The sequence below is a fragment of the Gorilla gorilla genome, chromosome 23, assembly GCF_029281585.2.
Source record: "Gorilla gorilla gorilla isolate KB3781 chromosome 23, NHGRI_mGorGor1-v2.1_pri, whole genome shotgun sequence".
Taxonomy (NCBI): domain Eukaryota; kingdom Metazoa; phylum Chordata; class Mammalia; order Primates; family Hominidae; genus Gorilla; species Gorilla gorilla.
The window spans coordinates 19,387,596-19,406,532 of NC_086018.1; the positions used below are offsets into that span (position 1 = coordinate 19,387,596).

The following is an 18,937-nucleotide window of genomic DNA, read 5'->3' on the forward strand; positions in this document are numbered from 1 at the left end:
AGGCAGGAGAATGGCGGGAACCTGGGAAGCAGAGCTTGCAGTGAGCTGAGATCACGCCACTGCACTCCAGCCTGGGTGACAGAGCGAGACTCCATCTCAAAAAACAAACAAACGAACAAAAAAACTAACACATAATGTACGTGATCCTGTTTATCTATATAAAGTATAAAAATACACATGTATGCAAGAGCATAGAAAATACTTTGGGAGAAAATACACTATTTTTTGGGGGGACAGAGTTTTACTTTGTCACCCAGGCTGGCGTGCAGTGGTGTGATCTCGGCTCACTGCAACCTCCGCCTCCCAGGTTCAAGTGGTTCTCCTACCTCAGCTCCCATGTAGCTGGGATTACAGGTGCGTGCCACCACGCCCGGCTGATTTTTGTATTTTTAGTAGAGATGGGGTTTCGCCATGTTGGCCAGGCTGGTCTTGAACTCCTGACCTCAGGTGATATGCCCACCTTGGCCTCTCAAGGTGCTAGGATTACAGGCGTGAGCCACCGCAACTGGCCACCAATTTGTTATAGTAGTTCGTTATCACGGCCTGGTGCTGTGGCCCACATACATAATCCCAGCACTTTGGGAGGCCAAGAAAGGAGGACTGCTTGAGCCCAGGAGTTCCAGACCAGCCTGGGCAACATACTAAGACTCTGTCTTTAAGAAAAAAAAAAAAAAGGTATCTCTGGGGAGAAAGGAGCAATGGGATAAGGAAGAAGAGGACTACCACACTTTACTAGCATTTTTGCCATAAAAATGTTTTTGGGTATTTCTGGTGTAATTTAAAATATGAATAATGACAAATATAACTATGCTTCAGTGAAAGGGTTTTTCAATATATATCACCTTAATAGTAAATAACCTGGCTGACCTTGAGATCACAGGTGGTGTTGAGCAGCAGGTTGGAAGGCTTGAGGTCACGGTGCAGAACGTTAGCTGAATGGATATATTTTAACCCTCTGAGGATCTGGTAGAGAAAATAGCAGATATGGTCATTGCTGAGGTGTTGTGTCTTCAAGAGCTTGTAAAGATCTGTTTCCATGAGGTCCTGTACTATATATCTGTTTGCACAGGTTAAGGTAAAACACCAATTAGCTGGTCACATTTAGCAAAGCATTGAAAACAAAAATGCATCTTCTCTTGATTCTCTTCCCAAACAGTCCATCATTACACCATGAAGCCCTTAAAGGAAAGAAGAAACTGAGGAAAACTTGGTTTCCTTCATGGAAGGAATCTGAAGTCGTTAACTCCTTTTAGGTCCTGTGAGATGGCAGGCATTACAGCATTACATCTGACTGATGCGGCTATGGGCCTAGACTGAGATCTGAAACAGGCTGTTAGGGAAATTCTGGTCAATCTTGAAGTCTCAACCTCTTTGCTCTCTAAATTGTCCACCATCAACGAACCCCCTCCAAGGTTTGCTGGAAACACTGGTAGCCTGTAAGTAGAAGATACTCCCTCCTCTGTTTGGTCCAGTAACCTGTAATGTCACTATTCTTTTTACTTCTTGTTGCCGCTCCCCTCCTCTCCCAAGCTCCTCAAAAGCCAAACATAAAACTTCCAGAAATACAGGTCTAGAAACATACTCTTACTAGTAAATCCAACCCTAAGTCTATTTTCTTGACTCTTCCATTACTGTTAAGATCTTAAATAAGTAAGACTATGGGCAAGTCGTTCTAAGAAGGGGTTTGTGCTAGTTTTCCTCCTCATGCTTTCTTGCCTGGTCACGTACTTAACTATCTAAAAGTTTAGCTATGGCTACTTTCTTTCTTACAGAAATTAAATTATTAAAGCATTTAGCCTTTAACTTCATCATAGTATTATTTCATTAGCAGTATTTCTACATTTCTTTTACTCACTTCTGTGTAAACACTAGTCTCTGTTTCTTACAGATTTATGCTATAGGAGGCGCAGCATGGGATTCAAAGGAAACATGATTTAAAAATCTGTCATCTGAGAGAGGCTTATTTTCATGGCAAAAAGTAAAGCAGGACCAACAGGTGGTAGTGGCAGGAGGCATTTCACTTCAAATATCACTACAACTTATTAACAGAGCTGTTTAAAAATGGAAAGGGCTGCCTAGAAACAGCGAGCTCCCGCACCCTGGAGGGGCGGAATACAAATTGGGTAAACTGGTAGGAGTGCTGTATAACCCTCTCCCTTCTGGCAGATCCTCTGCAGTATACCTAACCTCTCTATCTTTCAAATGGAGCCTTTACCCAGGCAGCATCCTCTAGATCTGTTCAGTCCAGATTTCTAAATGTTGGTCATAGTTAATCACATAATTTCAGACCTCAGTTGACCTTAAAGATCATGACGACCAGTTCCTTCATTTTAAAGGTGGGGAAACTGAGACCTAAAGTGGTAACCTGACTTTTAAGATCAGGACAGTCCTGATTTCACCAGGTAGATAGCCAGGGCACCCTCTTTCTTAGTCTACTACTGATCTTCCCTTTACCTTTTCATCATCACAACAAACCATCCCTTGGACAGAAAAAACATGACTGCAAACGGAGTTAACCAAGATTTTCCATGACTAGACTTAGGGAGTAAATGGCAAACAGATTACGATTTTCCCTTTAGCATGTTTAATGCACTTTTCCTTTAAGTTCAGGAAATTTCAAGTTCTATTTACTCAACAAGGTTACCAAGCAGTGGAATTGGCCAGTTGCCTAAAAAGGATACACATCTTTCATTTGCTCGATGGTTGGTGCTCGAATAATGTCATTGATTCCAATGATGTTCTCATGTCTGAAGCGCAGTAAGATTTTTATCTCCCTCAGGGTTCTCTGGCAGTAGGTCTGGTGCTCAAAGGGGCTGATTTTCTTGATAGCTACTCGAACTTTGTTGACATTATCATAAGCAGAGCTTAAAAAAGAGAGAGAGAGATGGCATTAAAAACAGCCCTCAGAATATCTGAAGAAGGCAAGTTGGTAAAGTATTAATATTTTTAACACTCTGTGTAAACACCTGTTTCATACCCGTGAAGGCAGCATGTATATTATCCACAAAAAGGCCTCAAGCTAGGGAGGATGGATGCAACTGACATGAGAGAGCACACAGTGACTCTCAAAACTAACAGAGAACTTAGCCCTCCTGTTAACTGGGTGAATGTCTTGCCTTTATAAACCCAGAAATACACAAACAAGCATTCTCCCATTGTCTTAAACAGCAACTGCATTCTGGTGAGAGTAATCACTTCTGTCTCTGAAACACCTTCTTACTGTTGTATCAAATTCCTCGGACACAGAAGAAACATTCAAATAACCTACAACTGTACATCTTTATCCCTAACAAAAATGGACCCAAGAGAACACCTTGATTACTTCTATTAACTTTGTTTCTCTCACTTGCAAAACAACATGACCATTTCTTCCCCCAAGAAACTGAATCAAGATGTTTGGGTAGTTTTATAACAAAACCTAGAAAAGTATTCTTCAAAAAACACATTTGTGGCAATAACATGGGGCCCAGTTCTTTCCTAGTTGTCCTTAATGTCTGATAAACCAGAATTATAAGCAAAAGCAATAATAAAAATTATACCTTCAATTTTATGAATTTGAATCTTGAGTATTACTACTATCTTTATGATAAACATTCTATTACAATCTTGTGTATAAGAAATTTTCATATTAATAAATGTCAACATCCGGCCCACTGACCAAAGCAATCAAATAACACTGACAGGCAGTAAGACAACATTTCTCGTTTCTTTGGGGTAAGTGCTAGAATAGAAAACAGTAAAATAACTTTATTCTAAAGTTTATGCTTCTAGGGCTGGGTGCAGTGGCTCACACCTGCAATCCCAGCACTTTGGGAAGCTGGGGCGGCTGGATCACTTGAGGACAGGAGTTTTGAGACCAGCCTGGACAACATGGTGAAACCCCGCCTCTACTAAAAATTCAAAAACATTAGCCAGGCATGGTGGCAAGTGCCTACAATCCCAGCTACTTGGGAGGCTGAGGCACAAGAATCACTTGAACCTGGGAGATGGAGGTGGCAGTGAGCCAAGATTGTACCACTGCACTCCAGCCTGGGCGACAGAGTGAGACTCCGTCTCTAAATTAAATAAAGTTTATGCTTCTATAATATTTATCAGTCTACTAATCCTAAGAATTATTGATAGATACATTTGTCTGATTCTATGACAAGGTAACACTCTGGAGGGGAACTTTGTCTTACTAGGATCCAATTATCCTACAACACCATTAACATATAGTACACAGGTGGCCCCAAATGCTTTGAAATGAAGTATATTTTCTTAAGTAAAATAACCACTACTCAAATCTTATTTTGCTTTGGTTTGGTACATGAGGCCCTAAGCCAGTGATTTTCAGTTAGGCAATAGCATATATAATAGTAATAATTTAACATAGCATTAAAAAGCATATATAATAAGCAAGCTTATTCAATATTGGGAATATTTTTAGAAAAAAATTCTATTTTGGTAATTCAAATCATAGAACAAGAGTTCAACAGCACGGATTAGTTATAAAATACTGGTTTAAACTCAACATTACAATTTTCTAGTGTTAATATTATAAATTTCTAGTGTTAACAGTCAAAAGTGGTCATAATTTGTTCTGCAAAATTATAATCCAACAAAATTTTTGGAGAGAGGAGTTTATGGTCAGTGTGCCCCTCTACTGTATCAACACTCAGTGACGAAATAACTGCCCTCCCCCCGGCCTCTTTAAAATTTTTTTGGGGAAGCAGTCTCGCTCTGTCGCCCAGGCTGGAGTGCAGTGGTGCGATCTTGGCTCACTGCAAGCTCCCCCTCCTGGGTTCAGGCCATTCTCCTGCCTCAGCCTCCCGAGTAGGTGGGACTACAGGCCCCACCACCACAGGCCCCGCCACCACGCCTGGCTAATTTTTTGTATCTTTAGTAGAGACGGGGTTTCACCATGTTAGCCAGGATGGTCTCGATCTCCTGACCTCGTGATAGGCCCCGCCTCGGCCTTGCAAAGGGCTGGGATTACAGGGTGAGCCACCACGCCCAGCCAACTGCCTCCTTTTAAGTAAGAAAACATGAGATCATCCTCATCTGGTCCCACTTGAAAAAAAGGAGTTTTGTCTGTTCTTGTCTGCTCCGCTTAACCATTCTGCTGCCTTTTTGGTTTATGCAATCTATCTTTCATAGAACTGATGACAAAGAGGGTTACACTCTTCCATAATGATTCCATACTTGCTAGTTTCTCCTTGGATTTCTCGGTTTTGTTTTACATATTTTATTGTTGATACTTGGTAAATAAGGCATACCATGAACTTTCAGGTGTCTATAACATTTATGCTTTAAAATCACTTTGACATTACCAACTGTATCTTGTTTTGCTCAACCCCTTTTGTCCCTAACTACCACCACACTACAGGTTTTTGCTATAAGTGTGTCTCTTATCACAGGAATCCAAAGATGGTTCATTAAAAAGAAACATTAAAAAAGAAGGCCGGGCGCGGTGGCTCATGTCTGTAATCCCAGCACTTTGGGAGGCCAAGGCAGGCGGATCATGAGGTCAGGAGATTGAGACCATCCTGTCCAAAATGGTGAAACCCCACCTCTACTAAAAATACAAAAATTAGCTGGGTGGGGTGGTGCGCACCCATAGTCCCAGCTACTTGGGAGGCTGATGCAGAAGAATGGCTTGAACCCAGGCGATGGAGGCTGTAGTGAGCCAAGATCGCGCCACTGCACTCCAGCCTGGTGACAGAGTGAGACTCAGTCTCAAAAAAAAAAAAAAAAAAAAAAGTGGGGGTCAGTCCTAATGGGTGTGTGGTGATAGCTCATTGCGGTTTTGATTTGCATTTCTCTGATTCATGATGATGACCATCTTTTCTTATGTCTTCTTTTGAAACGTGTATTCAACGTTATGCCTTTTTTTTTTTTTTTTTTTTGAGACGGAGTCTCGCTATGTCGCCAGGCTGGGGTGCAGTGGCTCAATCTCGGCTTACTGCAACGTCTGCCTCCTAGGTTTATGCGATTCTCCTGCCTCAGCCTCCTGAGTAGCTGGAATTACAGGATCTCCTGACCTCGTGACCCGCCCGCCTTGGCCTCCCAAAGTGCTGGAATTACAGGCATGAGCCACCCACCACGACCAGCCAGGACTGCCACTATCTAAAAACAAACAAACAAACAGAAAACCGTAAGTGTGATGTGGATAAATTCGAACCTTCATACTCTATTGCTGAGTGTGCAAAATGGTGTAACCACTTGGAAATTCCTCAAAAAATTAAAAATAGAATTCCCATATGGTCCAGCAATCCCACTTCTGAGCATATATCCAAAACAATTCAAAGTAGAATCTCTAAGAGCTACTGGCAGGTTCATTGTGCAGCATTATGCACAATACCGAAGATGTGGAAGCAACCGAAATGTCCACTATGGATGCATGGATAAAGAAAATGTAGCATATACATAGAGTGGAATATTATTCAGTCTTTAAAAAAAAAAAACCACAAACACACACAAAGAAATTCAATTCAGCATCCAAAAACCATGCCTAATTGTTTTTATTATTTATTTATTTATTTATTTGAGACAGAGTCTCGCTCTGTCGCCCAGGCTGGAGTGCATCTTGGCTCACTGCAAGCTCCGCCTCCTGGGTTCTCGCCATTCTCCTGCCTCAGCCTCCCAAGTAGCTGGGACTACAGGGGCCCACCACCACGCCCGGCTAATTTCCTTTTTTTTTGTATTTTTGGTAGAGATGGGGTTTCACCATGTTAGCCAGGATGGTCTTGATCTCCTGACCTCGTGATCTGCCCGCCTTGGCCTCTCAAAGTGCTGGGATTACAGGTGTGAGCCACCGCACCCGGCCAATTGTTTTTAATTTAAAAACTTTTTGGTAGAGATGGGGTCTCACTATGTTATCCAGGCTGGTCTTGAACTCCTGGTCATAAGTGATCCTCCCACCTCAGCCTCCCAAAGTGCTGGGATTACAGGCATGAGCCATTGTGCCTGGTCTGACTTAATATTCTTAAAGTGTCTACACTACTCAGTGTGGTCTGCAGAGTCAATGTAATCCCTATCAAAGTTCCAATGGCATTTTTCACAGAAACAGAAAATGTAATCTTTAAATTCATATATGGAACCACAAAAGATCCCATATAGCCAAAGCAATCTTGAGCAAGAACAAAGTGGTGGCTTCACATCACCTGATTTCAAAATACACTACAAAGCTATAGTAACCAAAACAGCATGACACTGCGGGGATAGGGTGAAATGTGCAGATAATTTGTTAGAGTATAAAGTTTCAGTTAACCAGGATGAATAAGTTCTAGAGCTCTATCCTACAGCATGGTGACTACAGTTAATAATAATGTATTATATACTTGCAAATTACTAGAAGATTAGATCTTAAACATTCCCACCACAAAAAGTATGTGAGATGACAGATATGTTAATTACCTTGATTTAGTCATTTCACAATATACACATATATCAAAACATCATGTTGTATATCATGAATATATACTAATTATTTTTCCAGCACTTCCACCTCAGTTTCATATACTAATTTGTATTTGTCAATTATACCTTAATAAAGCTGGGTGGGGGGCAGGGAATCAGCATGGTACTGGCATAAAAACAGACAAATAGACAAATGGAACAGAATAAAGAGTCCAAACATAAAGGATAGTCTCTTCAATAAATGGTGCTGGGAAAACTGGATATCTACTTGCTAAAGAATAAAATGGATACTTATTTCACACCCTATACAAAAATCAAATCAAGACAGATTAAAGACAAAAATTGTAAAACCTGAAATTATAAAAACTAGAAAAGGCTGGGTGCAATGGCTCACCCTGTAATCCCAGCACTTTGGGAGGCCAAGGCGGGTGGATCACGAGGTCAGGAGATCGAGACCATCCTGGCTAATACAGTGAAACCCTGTCTCTACTAAAAATACAAAAAGAAAAAAAAAAAATTAGCCGGGCGTGGTGGTAGGCGCCTGTAGTCCTAGCTACTCGGGAGGCTGAGGCAGGAGAATGGCGTGAACCTGGGAGGCAGAGCTTGCAGTGAGCTGAGATCGTGCCACTGCACTCCAGCCTGGATGACAGAGAGAGATACCGTCTCAAAAAAAAAAAAAAAAAGCAAAAGCAAACAAACAAACAACAGACAAACAAACAAAAACTACTAGAAGAAAATACAGGGGGAAAGCTTCTTGACATTGGTCTGGGCAATTATTTTTTGGTTGTGACTCCCAAAGCACAGGCAACAAAAGCAAAAACAGACAAATGGAATTGAATCAAACTAAAAAGCTTCTGCACAGCACAAGCAACAATCAACAGAGTGAAGAGACAACCCAATGAATGGGAGAAAATATTTACAAACCACATATCTGATAAGGGGCTAATATTTAAATATATGAGAAATTCACACAATTCAACAGCAGGAAACAAACAAAATATTTAAAAATGGGCAAAGGCCAGGCGCAGTGGCACCTGCTTGTAGTCCTAGCTATTCAGGGGGCTGAGGTAGGAAGACTGCTTGAGACCAAGAGTTCAAGACCAGCCTGGGCAACATAGAGAGACCCTGTCTCAAAAATGGAAAAAAAAGCAGGTGCGGGTGGTAGGGAGTGGGGGCAAAGAACCCGAATAGACATTACTCAAAATAAGACATACAAATGGCCAACAGGTATATGAAAAAAGGCTCAACATCACTAATCAGAAAAATGCCAATCAAAACCACAATAAGATATCACCTCACAGCTATTAGAATGGCTATTATCAGCCACCTACGGTGGCTCACCTCTGTAATCCCAGCACTTTGGGAGGCCAAGGCAGGCGGATCACCTGAGGTCAGGAGTTTGACACCAGCCTGGCCAACATGGTGAAACCCTGTCTCTACTAAAAATACCAAAGTTAGCCAGGTGTGGTGGTACGCGTCTGTAGTCCCAGTTTCTTGGGAGGCTGAGTCAGGAGAATCACTTGAACCCAAGAGGCGGAGGTTGCAGTGAGCCAAGATGGCACCACTGCACTCCAGCCTGGGCAACAAGAGTGAAACTGTCTCCAAAGAAGAAAAAAAAAAATGTTCTTGCCCCCACCACACACAAACGTTAACTATGTGAGGTGATGGGTATCTTAATTAGCTTTACTGTGGGGATCATTTCGCAAGGTATACACATATCAAAACATCACATTTAACACAGTAAATATATACAACTTTTATTTGTCAATTATGCCCCAATAAAGGTGGGGGGAAAACCAAAAAGGTCATTCTATCACATGCTATAACATGGATGAAGCTTGAGGACATTATATCAACAGAAATAAGTCACAAAAGACAAATACTGCATAATTTCACTTATATGAGGTATCCAAAATTAACAAACTCATAGAATCAGAAAGGAGAATGGTGGTTACAAATGGCTGAGGAGAGGGAGAAATGGGGAGATGTGTTCAAGAGTACAGGTTTTCAATTTTCCAAGATGAAAAAGTTCTAGATCTATTGTGCAACAATGTGAATATACTTAACTCTACTGAACTGTGTACTTAAAAATGATTAAGATGGCAAATTGTATGCTTTTTACCAAAACATATAATTAACCAAAACAATTTTACTTTGTAAAGAGATGAAGTCTCGGCTGGGCACGGTGGCTCACGCCTGTAATCCCAGCACTTTGGGAAGCTGAGGTGGGTGGATCATGAGGTCAGGAGATCGAGACCAGCCTGGCTAACATGGTGAAACACTGTCTCTACTAAAAATACAAAAATTAGCAGGGCGTGGTGGCACAAGCCTGTAATCCCAGCTACTCAGGAGGCTGAGGCAGGAGAATTGCTTGAATCCGGGAAGCAAAGGTTGAGTGAGCTGAGATCGCACCACTGTACTTCAGCTCTGGGCAACAGTGCAAGACTCCATCTCAGGGGGAAAAAAAGCGAGAGAGACAGAGACGAGAGAGAGAGAGAGAGAGAGAGAGAGAGAGAGAGAGAGAGAGAGAGAGAGAGAGAGAGATGAAGTCTCACTATGCTGCCCAGGCCGATCCTGAACTCCCAAGATCACTTCCTCAGGCTTCAGAGTAGTTGGGACTATACGCACATGCCATGGCACCTAGCTTAAAAAAAATTTTTTTAAGGGGGAAAGAAACATGTTAAAGAGGGAAAAAAATTAAGTATTTTTTTTTTGTTGATGGAGTCTCGCTCTGTTGACCAGGTTGGAGTGCAGTGGTGCCATCTCGGCTCACTGCAACCTCCGCCTCCTGGGTTCAAGCGATTCTCCTGCCTCAGCCTCCTGAGTAGCTGGGACTACTGGTGCCCGTCACCAAGCACAGCTAATTTTTTGTATTTTAGTAGAGACAGGGTTTCACCATGTTGGCCAGGATGGTCTTGATCTCCTGACCTCATGATCCTCGGCCTCGGCCTCCCAAAGTGCTGGGATTACAGGCGTGAGCCACTGCACCTGGCCCTTTTATTTCTTTTGAGATGGGCTACTCTGTCACCCATGCTAGAGTGTACTGGCACAATTATGGCTGACTGCAGCCCCAACCTCCCAAGTAGCATAGTGGGGACCACAGGTGAGCACCACCACGCTTGGCTAATTAAAAAAAGTTTTTTTTGTAGAGACAGGGTTCTACAATGTTGCCCAGGCTGATCTCGAACTCCTGAACTCAAGTGATCCTCTTGCCTTAGCCTCCCAAAGTGCTAGGATTATAGGCGTGAACCACCACACCTGGCCAATAAAGGGGGAAACTTTTATCCAGCTTTGGGTTAGTACCTTCTATATATCAAGAACTACTCTAACATTAGGACGCAAAAATTATAAATAATACTCTGGGCTGGGGGTGGTTTTCACATCTGTACTCCCAGCATTTTGGGAGGCCAAGGCAGGCGGATCATGAGGTCAGGAGTTTGAGACCAGCCTGGCCAACATGGTGAAACCCCACCTCTACTAAAGATTAAAAAAAAATTAGCTGGGCATGGTGGCATGCGCCTGTAGTCCCAGCTACTTGGGAGGCTGAGGCAGGAAAATCAGTTGAACCCGGGAGGCGGAGGCTGCAGTGAGCCGAGACTGCACCACTGTTCTCCAGCCTGGGCGACAGAGCTAGACTCCATCTCAAAAAAAAAAAAAAAAAAAAAAAAAATAATAATAATAATAATAATACTCTTCCCTTGAGGAACCCAAGATATTGAGAGTGTCTAGTCATCTTAAATGAACACAACCTCAAGTCCCAGATGAATTCTATCCTAAGACCCATAAATTATGGAGAATGGGAGGACATTAAGGTCTGAAGTGAGCACACCCATCTCAAGTCTCAAAACAGATAGATTCAGATTCCTGCTATTTGATAATAAAAGGAAATGAGATTCCTGCTATTTGATAATAACAGGAAATGAACTATTGATATATGCAGCACAGATGAATCTCAAGTAATTATGGTGAGTGAAGCCAGACCAAAAGAAATGTACTTCCATCTATAGAAAATACAAAGTAATCCTGGGTTTACTTTGGATTTACCCCCAGGACTGCCTGGGAATGGGAGGAAGAAGATTGCAAATGGAAATGAGGTAACTTTTGGAGGCAATGAGTATGTTCCTTATCCTAATTGTGTTGATGGTTTCATAAGTGTATAATGTATTAAAACTTATCCAACTTTACACTTTAAATGTGTGCAATATTTTGTATATCAATTACTTCTTAATAAAGCAGTTAAAAAAAAAAAAAAAAGAACCAGGGTTCTTTGGCCACATGATCCATTCCAGTGCTGGGGCAATTGGGAAACAGATTCTAGAAGTGTACTGATCAATAAAAGTAGAAGTCCATGAAATTCTGAAGTAGATTATTTAACAGATGTTTTGTGATTGCTTAGGGAAGGAAAGGGAACCAGCATGAGTCAATTATGAACAAGTCATGCTAAACTAGCTTTATTTCCTGTTTTGATAGGGTTACCACAACAGCACGAAATGAAGACAGAGTTCTGGTGAATTCAAGCCACGCTTGTCAAGAACTTCCCATTTGTGAGGCTTCATGTTAGGACTGGTGGCAAAAACAAATAATGATCCTGCTCTTAAGAAACTTGCAATTTTGTGAGAGAAGGAGACAGGAACAGAGAACATACTTTGCCTTTTATCACATTAAAGCACTTCTGAAAAGCAAGGAGGAGCTGGGTTAACTTCAAATACTAAGGGAAGTATTAAAAGAAGATGAGGCCTGCAAAAGCCTTATCCTGAAGGATGAGTAGGCTTCTGACAGAAAAGCAAGACCGCAAAGAAAAGAAAGAGGAAACAGGAGGCGAGGTAAGCGACTGAGACATCTGTGGTCACTGGCCACTAACCCTCACCCAGACACGCCCATGCCCATGAGAGAAGGTTTTTGGGGTCGGGGAAAATGCTCCTCAGGTGCCCGAGAATTCCCTGCATCTGGAAAAGTGTAGGTCCGTACCCAGCAGGTGCACTTGAGGTGGTGGTCAAAGGGGCAGCTGCTTGCTGGCGTGTATTGCGCCTACATTGTGCAGGCAGGAGGCCACACACGTGCTCAAGCTCACAACACATGGACAGTGCTGTGACTGGGAAGGGAAGAGCACTATGCTGAAGGTCTGCTCTGCCGGAACTACTGACATAGAACTCTAAGGAGCCTGAGTATTTTCTATTTGAACCCAACCTTCCAGGTCATTAAGAAGGTGTATTAGGCCTGGTGTGGGCATGGTGATGCACGCTTGTAATCCCAGCACTTTGGGAGGGTGAGGAGGGCAGATCACTTGAATCCAGGTGTTCGAGATCAGTGTGGACAACATGATGAAACCCTGTCTCTACAAAAAATACAAAAATTAGCTGGGCATGGTGGCACTCACCTGTAGTCCCAGCTATTTGGGGGACTAGGCAAGAGGATCACTTGAGCCAGGGAGGTTGAGGCTGCAGTGAGCCATGATTGTGCCACTGCACTCCAGCCTGGGTGACAAAGTGAGACCCTATCTCAAAAAAAAAGGAAAAGAAGGCATATCTGTCATGGCAGAAGGAGAGAGCAAAGTCTGCTTAATGTTTCTTAGGTTTTTTTTTTTTAATGGTATGTAGGGCTCCATTTGTATTCTTGACCTAGGCCTTATAAACGTGAGAGGTGGGCCTGGGTCTGGGAGGTACAAAAAGAAGGTGGAGGTGAGGGACAAAGATAGTTTTCAGCATCCTGATTTAAAAATCTAAGAATGCCTGTCAGTGATTCAGATGGAGGAGATGACGGTTCCATCCTTCCAGCAGCATCAGGAGAGAGATCAAGTTGGGAATTCTTAACAGAAGCCACAGTGATTAGCACTCCTGCAGAGAGAGAATTTCAAGAAAAGAAGTCGGAGGACAGAACTCAGGAGCAGCATGAGGATGAGGAATCAGTTAAAGAAAGTGGAAAGAAATGATAATGGAGTAAGAACCTTTAGGCCAGGCGCCGTGGCTCACGCCTGTAATCTCAGCACTCTGGGAGGCCGAGGTGGGTGGATCATGAGGTCAGGAGATCGAGACCATCCTGGCTAACACAGTGAAACTCTGTCTCTACTAAAAATAAAAAAAAAATTAGCCGGGCATGGTGGCTGGCGCCTGTAGTCCCCGCTACTTGGGAGGCTGAGGCAGGAGAATGGGGTGAACCCAGGAGGCGGAGCTTACAGTGAGCCAAAATTGTGCCACTGCACTCCAGCCTGGGTGAAAGAGCAAGACTCGTCTCAAAAAAAAAGAACCTTTGTTGTCCAACTCCAGAGGCCATGTAGTTCTGCTTAACCATGTAGCAGAACCAGAAAAGGGTGGTGTTTCCCAAGACAAAGAAGGAAGGCATTTCAAAACAGGAGAGATTGAGAAAGTTAAGAACTGGAAAGCATTCACTGAATCTGCATGCAACCAGACGATGTGTGGTAACTCTGGTTCAAGTAAGGAAATGGAGAGGATGGGGAGAGGAGCAGAAAGAGTACAGCCGACTACTTTTTAAAGAGTGATCATAAGGCAAGGATAAGGAAAAAAACTTAAATCCAGGTGAAAAACTGAGAGGCACAGGATGTTATGAAAGCCATGGTCGGGGGCTGGGGGAGGGGAGGCTGAAGGCTGCAGGACTGGGTAGGGTGAAAGAGAAGGCTCCAATGGCTAACCAGGGAGAAGAGAAGGGAGAGTAAATTCCAGGCAGAGGAGATGTGGGGCAGTGGTGCAGAGGCCTGTGGGAACCTGGGGCGACAGAGTGCCTGCAGAGAGGCGGACACACAGGGACATGACAGGTGAAGCTGGAGGGTGAGCAAGAGCCAGGCCATATTTATATTTTCGTAATTTTATCCTGGGAAGCCACCAAAGGATGCTAAGCACAGACTTTAAGTATGGCAACATTTATATTTTTATAACTTTTCCTCAGGTAGCAGTTTGTTGAAAGAATGGAATGGGGAGGATGGTGCACTGGGTCACCCGGAGGCAAGGAGCCCTTTCAGCCAACTCAGAATGAAGGGGAGCCACAGCTCTGGATAAATGGGCAAAGAGCAGGCTCACAAGAAATGGGTGCTTATTTCACACACCTCACATGTCCCAGCAGGGTCCTGTTCAAGCAGTCTCCATCCAATTAGATGAAATTCCTCAAGGACACAACTGTATGTTCTAAATAGCTCATGTCTTCTTTACTGCAGTTGTAACCAAATTTGCAGGGCGGGAAAAAAACAGTATCCTTATCTGATGCCTCTCAATGAAGATATGCCAACAAAAATCCTACAGGTGGCCACAAATGCCATAAGGAACAAGCTGTTAGCCAGAAGTACTTTGGTCTTGACAACTCAGCTTCCACCTGTCCTAGCCCTAAGATACATGAAATACCAGTGGGCCCCAGGCTCAAGTGACCCAAGGATATTTCAAATGTCTTTTTCTTTTCTTTTTTTTTTAAAAGACAGAATCTTGCTCTGTCATCCAGGTTGGAGTGCACTGGTGCGATCTCGGCTCACTGCAATCTCCCCGTCCTGGGTTCAAGTGATTCTCCTGCCTCAGCCTCCCAAGTAGCTGGAACAACCTACAGGCACAAGCCACCAAGCCCAGCTAATTTTTTTTTTTTTTTTTTTTTTTTAAGTAGAGACAGAGTTTCACCATGTTGGCCAGGCTGGTCTCAAACTCCAGACCTCATGTAATCCACCCACCTCGGCCTCCCAAAGTGCTGGGATTACAGGCATGAGCCACTGTGCCCAGCCTATTCTTTATTCTTAATACTTTATTCATTTGAAAGCTTTCCTTTTGTGGTAAGGTACAGTTCCTTTCACTGATGTTTATTTTATTTGTTCTATCATTTCTCATAACCCCCCCACCCCCACATCCTGAAGGTACTTGCTTTCTTGTAGAAATACTTACGTCTGTCCATGGCCCTGACCCTGTAAATAGGGCACTTGGCATTACTATTGTTCTCCAATGCCCACAGAAGGTCAGAAAGCAATGAACCAATCTGATCCTCACAGCTATACCACTTCCAATACGGCTACCACTTTTTTTTTTTTTTTTTTTTGGAGACAGAGTCTCGCTTTCTTGCCCAGGCTGGAGTACAGTGGCGCCATCTTGGCTCACTGCGACCTCCGCCTCCCAGGTTCAAGCGATCCTCCTGCCTCAGCCTCCTGAGTAGCAGGCGCGTGCCACCATGCCCGGCTAATTTTTGTATTTTTAGTAGAGACGGGGTTTCACCATGTTTGTCAGGCTGGTCTTGAACTTCTGACCTTGTGATTCGCCCGCCTCAGCCTCCCAAAGTGCTGGGATTACAGGCATGAGCCACTGCGCCCGCCCGTCTCCTCCTTTCAACACCATATTTACTACTGTGTGAAAAGCAACAAATGTTAATATGGTTAATGCAATACACAGTACTTTAAAGTCTTGTTTCTTCCTATGTGAAGACTTCTGTTTTTGGTGTATTTTATATGAGGCAGACATATACACTCATTAGCAATTTAAGTACATTAAAGGTATTAAAAAACAGAATTCTTAGGAGCTTGAGGATTCTGTTTCACAAAAAAAGACTGACAGTACTCGAAATCAATCTTATTATAGATTGGTGGGGTTTGTGATTAAGTATGAAGAATAAGAAATGTCCATGTCTGCCCATGAAATCATTTTCTCACTATGCTCTGATTAAAACTGACAAACATTCAAACTGAGATTAAAACTAAATTCTACACATTAATCATTTACGCATTCATCACTTTAAACTTGCTTACACTTACTGATAATACTGCTTTGTCTTAGTTTATAGATGTATATTACTCAAAATATTTACAGTTCATTTATTGGGAACCAGGTAATGATGGTATTGAAAAGAAGTTATGAACAATTCTCACTTAATAATACCTACAATTTATTGAGTGTTTATTATCTGTCAGGCTGTGCTCTATGTTAGTATCTGTGGACCTCTCTAAGAAGGTGGTATTTAATGGTGCCTTGAAAAGCAGGTAGGATTTTAATAGGCAGCACACGAAAAAGCACTTAAGGAAGAAGGAGCTACAGAAGCTGAAGCACGGAAGGCTGGGTACCAGGTGCTGGATAGTTCAATATGGCTGGAGTTTACACCTGTCCAGGGGAAGAACAAAAGGTGATGTTACTAAAAAGCTGAGAAATCTGTACTTTACTTCCATAATAGAAGATGAAGAGTCTGGATGTGGTGGCTCATGCCTGTAATCCCAGCACTTTGGGAGGCTGAGGCAGGTGGGCCACCTGAGGTCAGGAGTTCAAGACCAGCCTGGCCAACATGGTGAAACCCTGTATCTACTAAAAACACAAAAATTAGGCATGGTTGTGTGTGCCTGTAATCCCAGCTACTTGGGAGGCTGAGGCAGGAGCATCACTTGAACCCAGGAGGCGGTGGCTGCAGTGAGCCAAGATCATGCCATTGCACTCCAGCCTGGGTGACAGAGTGAGACTCTGTCTCAGGGAAGGCAGGGGAGGGGAATCAGAAACACAGGTATAGAACTGACTGAAGGCCAGGCGTGGTGGCTCACACCTGTAATCCCAGCACTTTGGGAGGCTGAGGCAGGTGGATCACCTGGAGTCAGGAGTTTAAGACCAGCATGACCAACATGGTGAAACCCTGTCTCTACCAAAAATACAAAAATTAGCCAGGCACGTAGTGGCAGGCTCCTGTAATTCTAGCTACCTGGGAGGCTGAGGCAGGAGAACTGCTTGAACCCAGGAGGTAGAGGGTGCAGTGAACCGAGATCGTGCCACTGCACTCCAGCCTGGGCGACAGAGCAAAACTCCGTTTCAAAAAGAAAAAAAAAGAAAGAAAAACTGACTAAAGAGGCTAAAACTAGACATAGGGAGACCAGTTATAATTCTTGAAATATCTATACCCATCAACACTTTGAAATTACAGTGCTTGTTAGACCTGCTGCCTGATATTGCTATTTACGGCATTAGTAAAGAAGCACATATAAAGACTTCTTAATTTTTCAAAAGTGGTATTTCAGCATAACTGATTCCCTTTGTAATCTCACATTTTATTTTATTCATTTAAAATATTAATCTGAAAAGGAGCCACAAGTTTCACCAACTGCCTAAAGGATTCACGGCATTAAAAAAAAAAAAAGATGAGAACTCTTGTTATAAGGGCAATTTATAGATTCAGTGGAAATGGCAGAGACAGGAAACTAGTACAGAAGTTTGTATTCAAGAGAAAAAAAACGTCAGTTTGGAATCGTAAAGGATGTGCATCAAATAACTTTAAAAACATTTGAATGTTAAAGTTAATTTTATTTATCAAATAATCACCTACATTATGTTAAGCACTGTGGATAAAGCAGTAAAAATATAAAGCTCTCTGCCCTCATAAACTATATGAGAGGAGATAGACATAGAGGCTGGGCGCAGTGGCTCATGCCTGTAATCCCAGCACTTTGGGAGGCTGTGGCGGGTGGATCACCTGAGGTCAGGAGTTTGAGACCTGCCTGATCAATATGGTGAAACTCCGTCTCTACTGAAAATACAAAAATTAGTTGGGCGTGGTGCCGTGCCATCTGTAGTCCCAGCTACTCGGGAGGCTGAGACAGGAGAATCGCTTGAACCCGGGAGGCAGAGGTTGCAGTGAGCTGAGATCGCACCACTGCACTCCAGCCTGGGTGACAGAGGGAGACTCCATCACAAAAAAAAATAAGAGAGAGAGACATAGGTACTAATAAACATATTTGTCATAAACATGACTATATTATAAATTATGATAATTGCTAAGGAAAATGCAAGTTATATAATTAATGTTATTAAGGATAACTAGAAAACTTAGTTTAAATTAGAAGCTTACGGAAGGCTCTTCTTCTCTAAAGAAATTAGGGAAGGCATTTAAACAGAGAACTGAAGGATAAGCCGGAATTAGCCAGGTTGCTGGGTGGCAAAGGCAGCAAGTATTCTACAAGCAGGCAGAGGGTAGACCAGAAGAAGTAGACCAGAAGTAGACCAGAAGCCCTAAGAAGGCCACTGTGGCTACAGCGTACCAGAGAGAGTGTGGCTCACGATGAGGCAGAAGAAATGCGCAGTGACCCAGCAGTTATGCTAAGGATTTATCTTTTAAGTGTCCTTTCACTTTAAACTGGGGAATAAAAGTATCCAACTTATATTTTGTAAATGATCTTTCCAAATAAGAGAAAAACTGAACTGTAAAAAGGAAAAAGTGGCTGGGGGCAGTGGCTCATGCCTGTGATCCCAGTGCTTTGGGAGGCCAAGGCAGGTGGACTGCTTGAACCCAGAAGTTCGAGATCAGGTTGGGCAACATAGTGAGATCCTGTCTCTATTTTAAAAAAAGAAAATAAAAATAAAAAAAGGAAAAAGTTAAAAAAAAAAAAAAAGGAAACCGTTCCAAGCACTGCCATAATACCAGCAAGAGGTGACTGACAGTGGCGTGGACTAAGCAACAAGGATGTAATTGGCATGTTAAGCAGGTTAGTTCAGTGTTCAGTGTGAAACCATACCACCCACTGCAGGACATCTAGCAACCCAGACCCAAGGGCACTATCAATCCAGCAGCACTCTCAAGTCAGTAAAATAATAAT

General features: G+C 42.8%; 1 protein-coding gene across 2 annotated transcripts in view; it reads right to left on the reverse strand.

Moving 5' to 3' along the window:
* The window catches only part of MAPK1 (mitogen-activated protein kinase 1), a 112,708-nt gene that overhangs the window by 50,375 nt on the left and 43,396 nt on the right, over positions 1-18,937 (reverse strand). For both annotated transcript variants that reach the window (XM_063704982.1, XM_004063106.5), the window contains exons 2-3: positions 2,682-2,864; positions 868-1,057 (exon numbers count right to left, since the gene is read on the reverse strand). In XM_063704982.1, the coding sequence (XP_063561052.1) occupies positions 868-1,057; positions 2,682-2,864 (373 nt within the window). The remainder of the gene's footprint in view (positions 1-867; positions 1,058-2,681; positions 2,865-18,937) is intronic.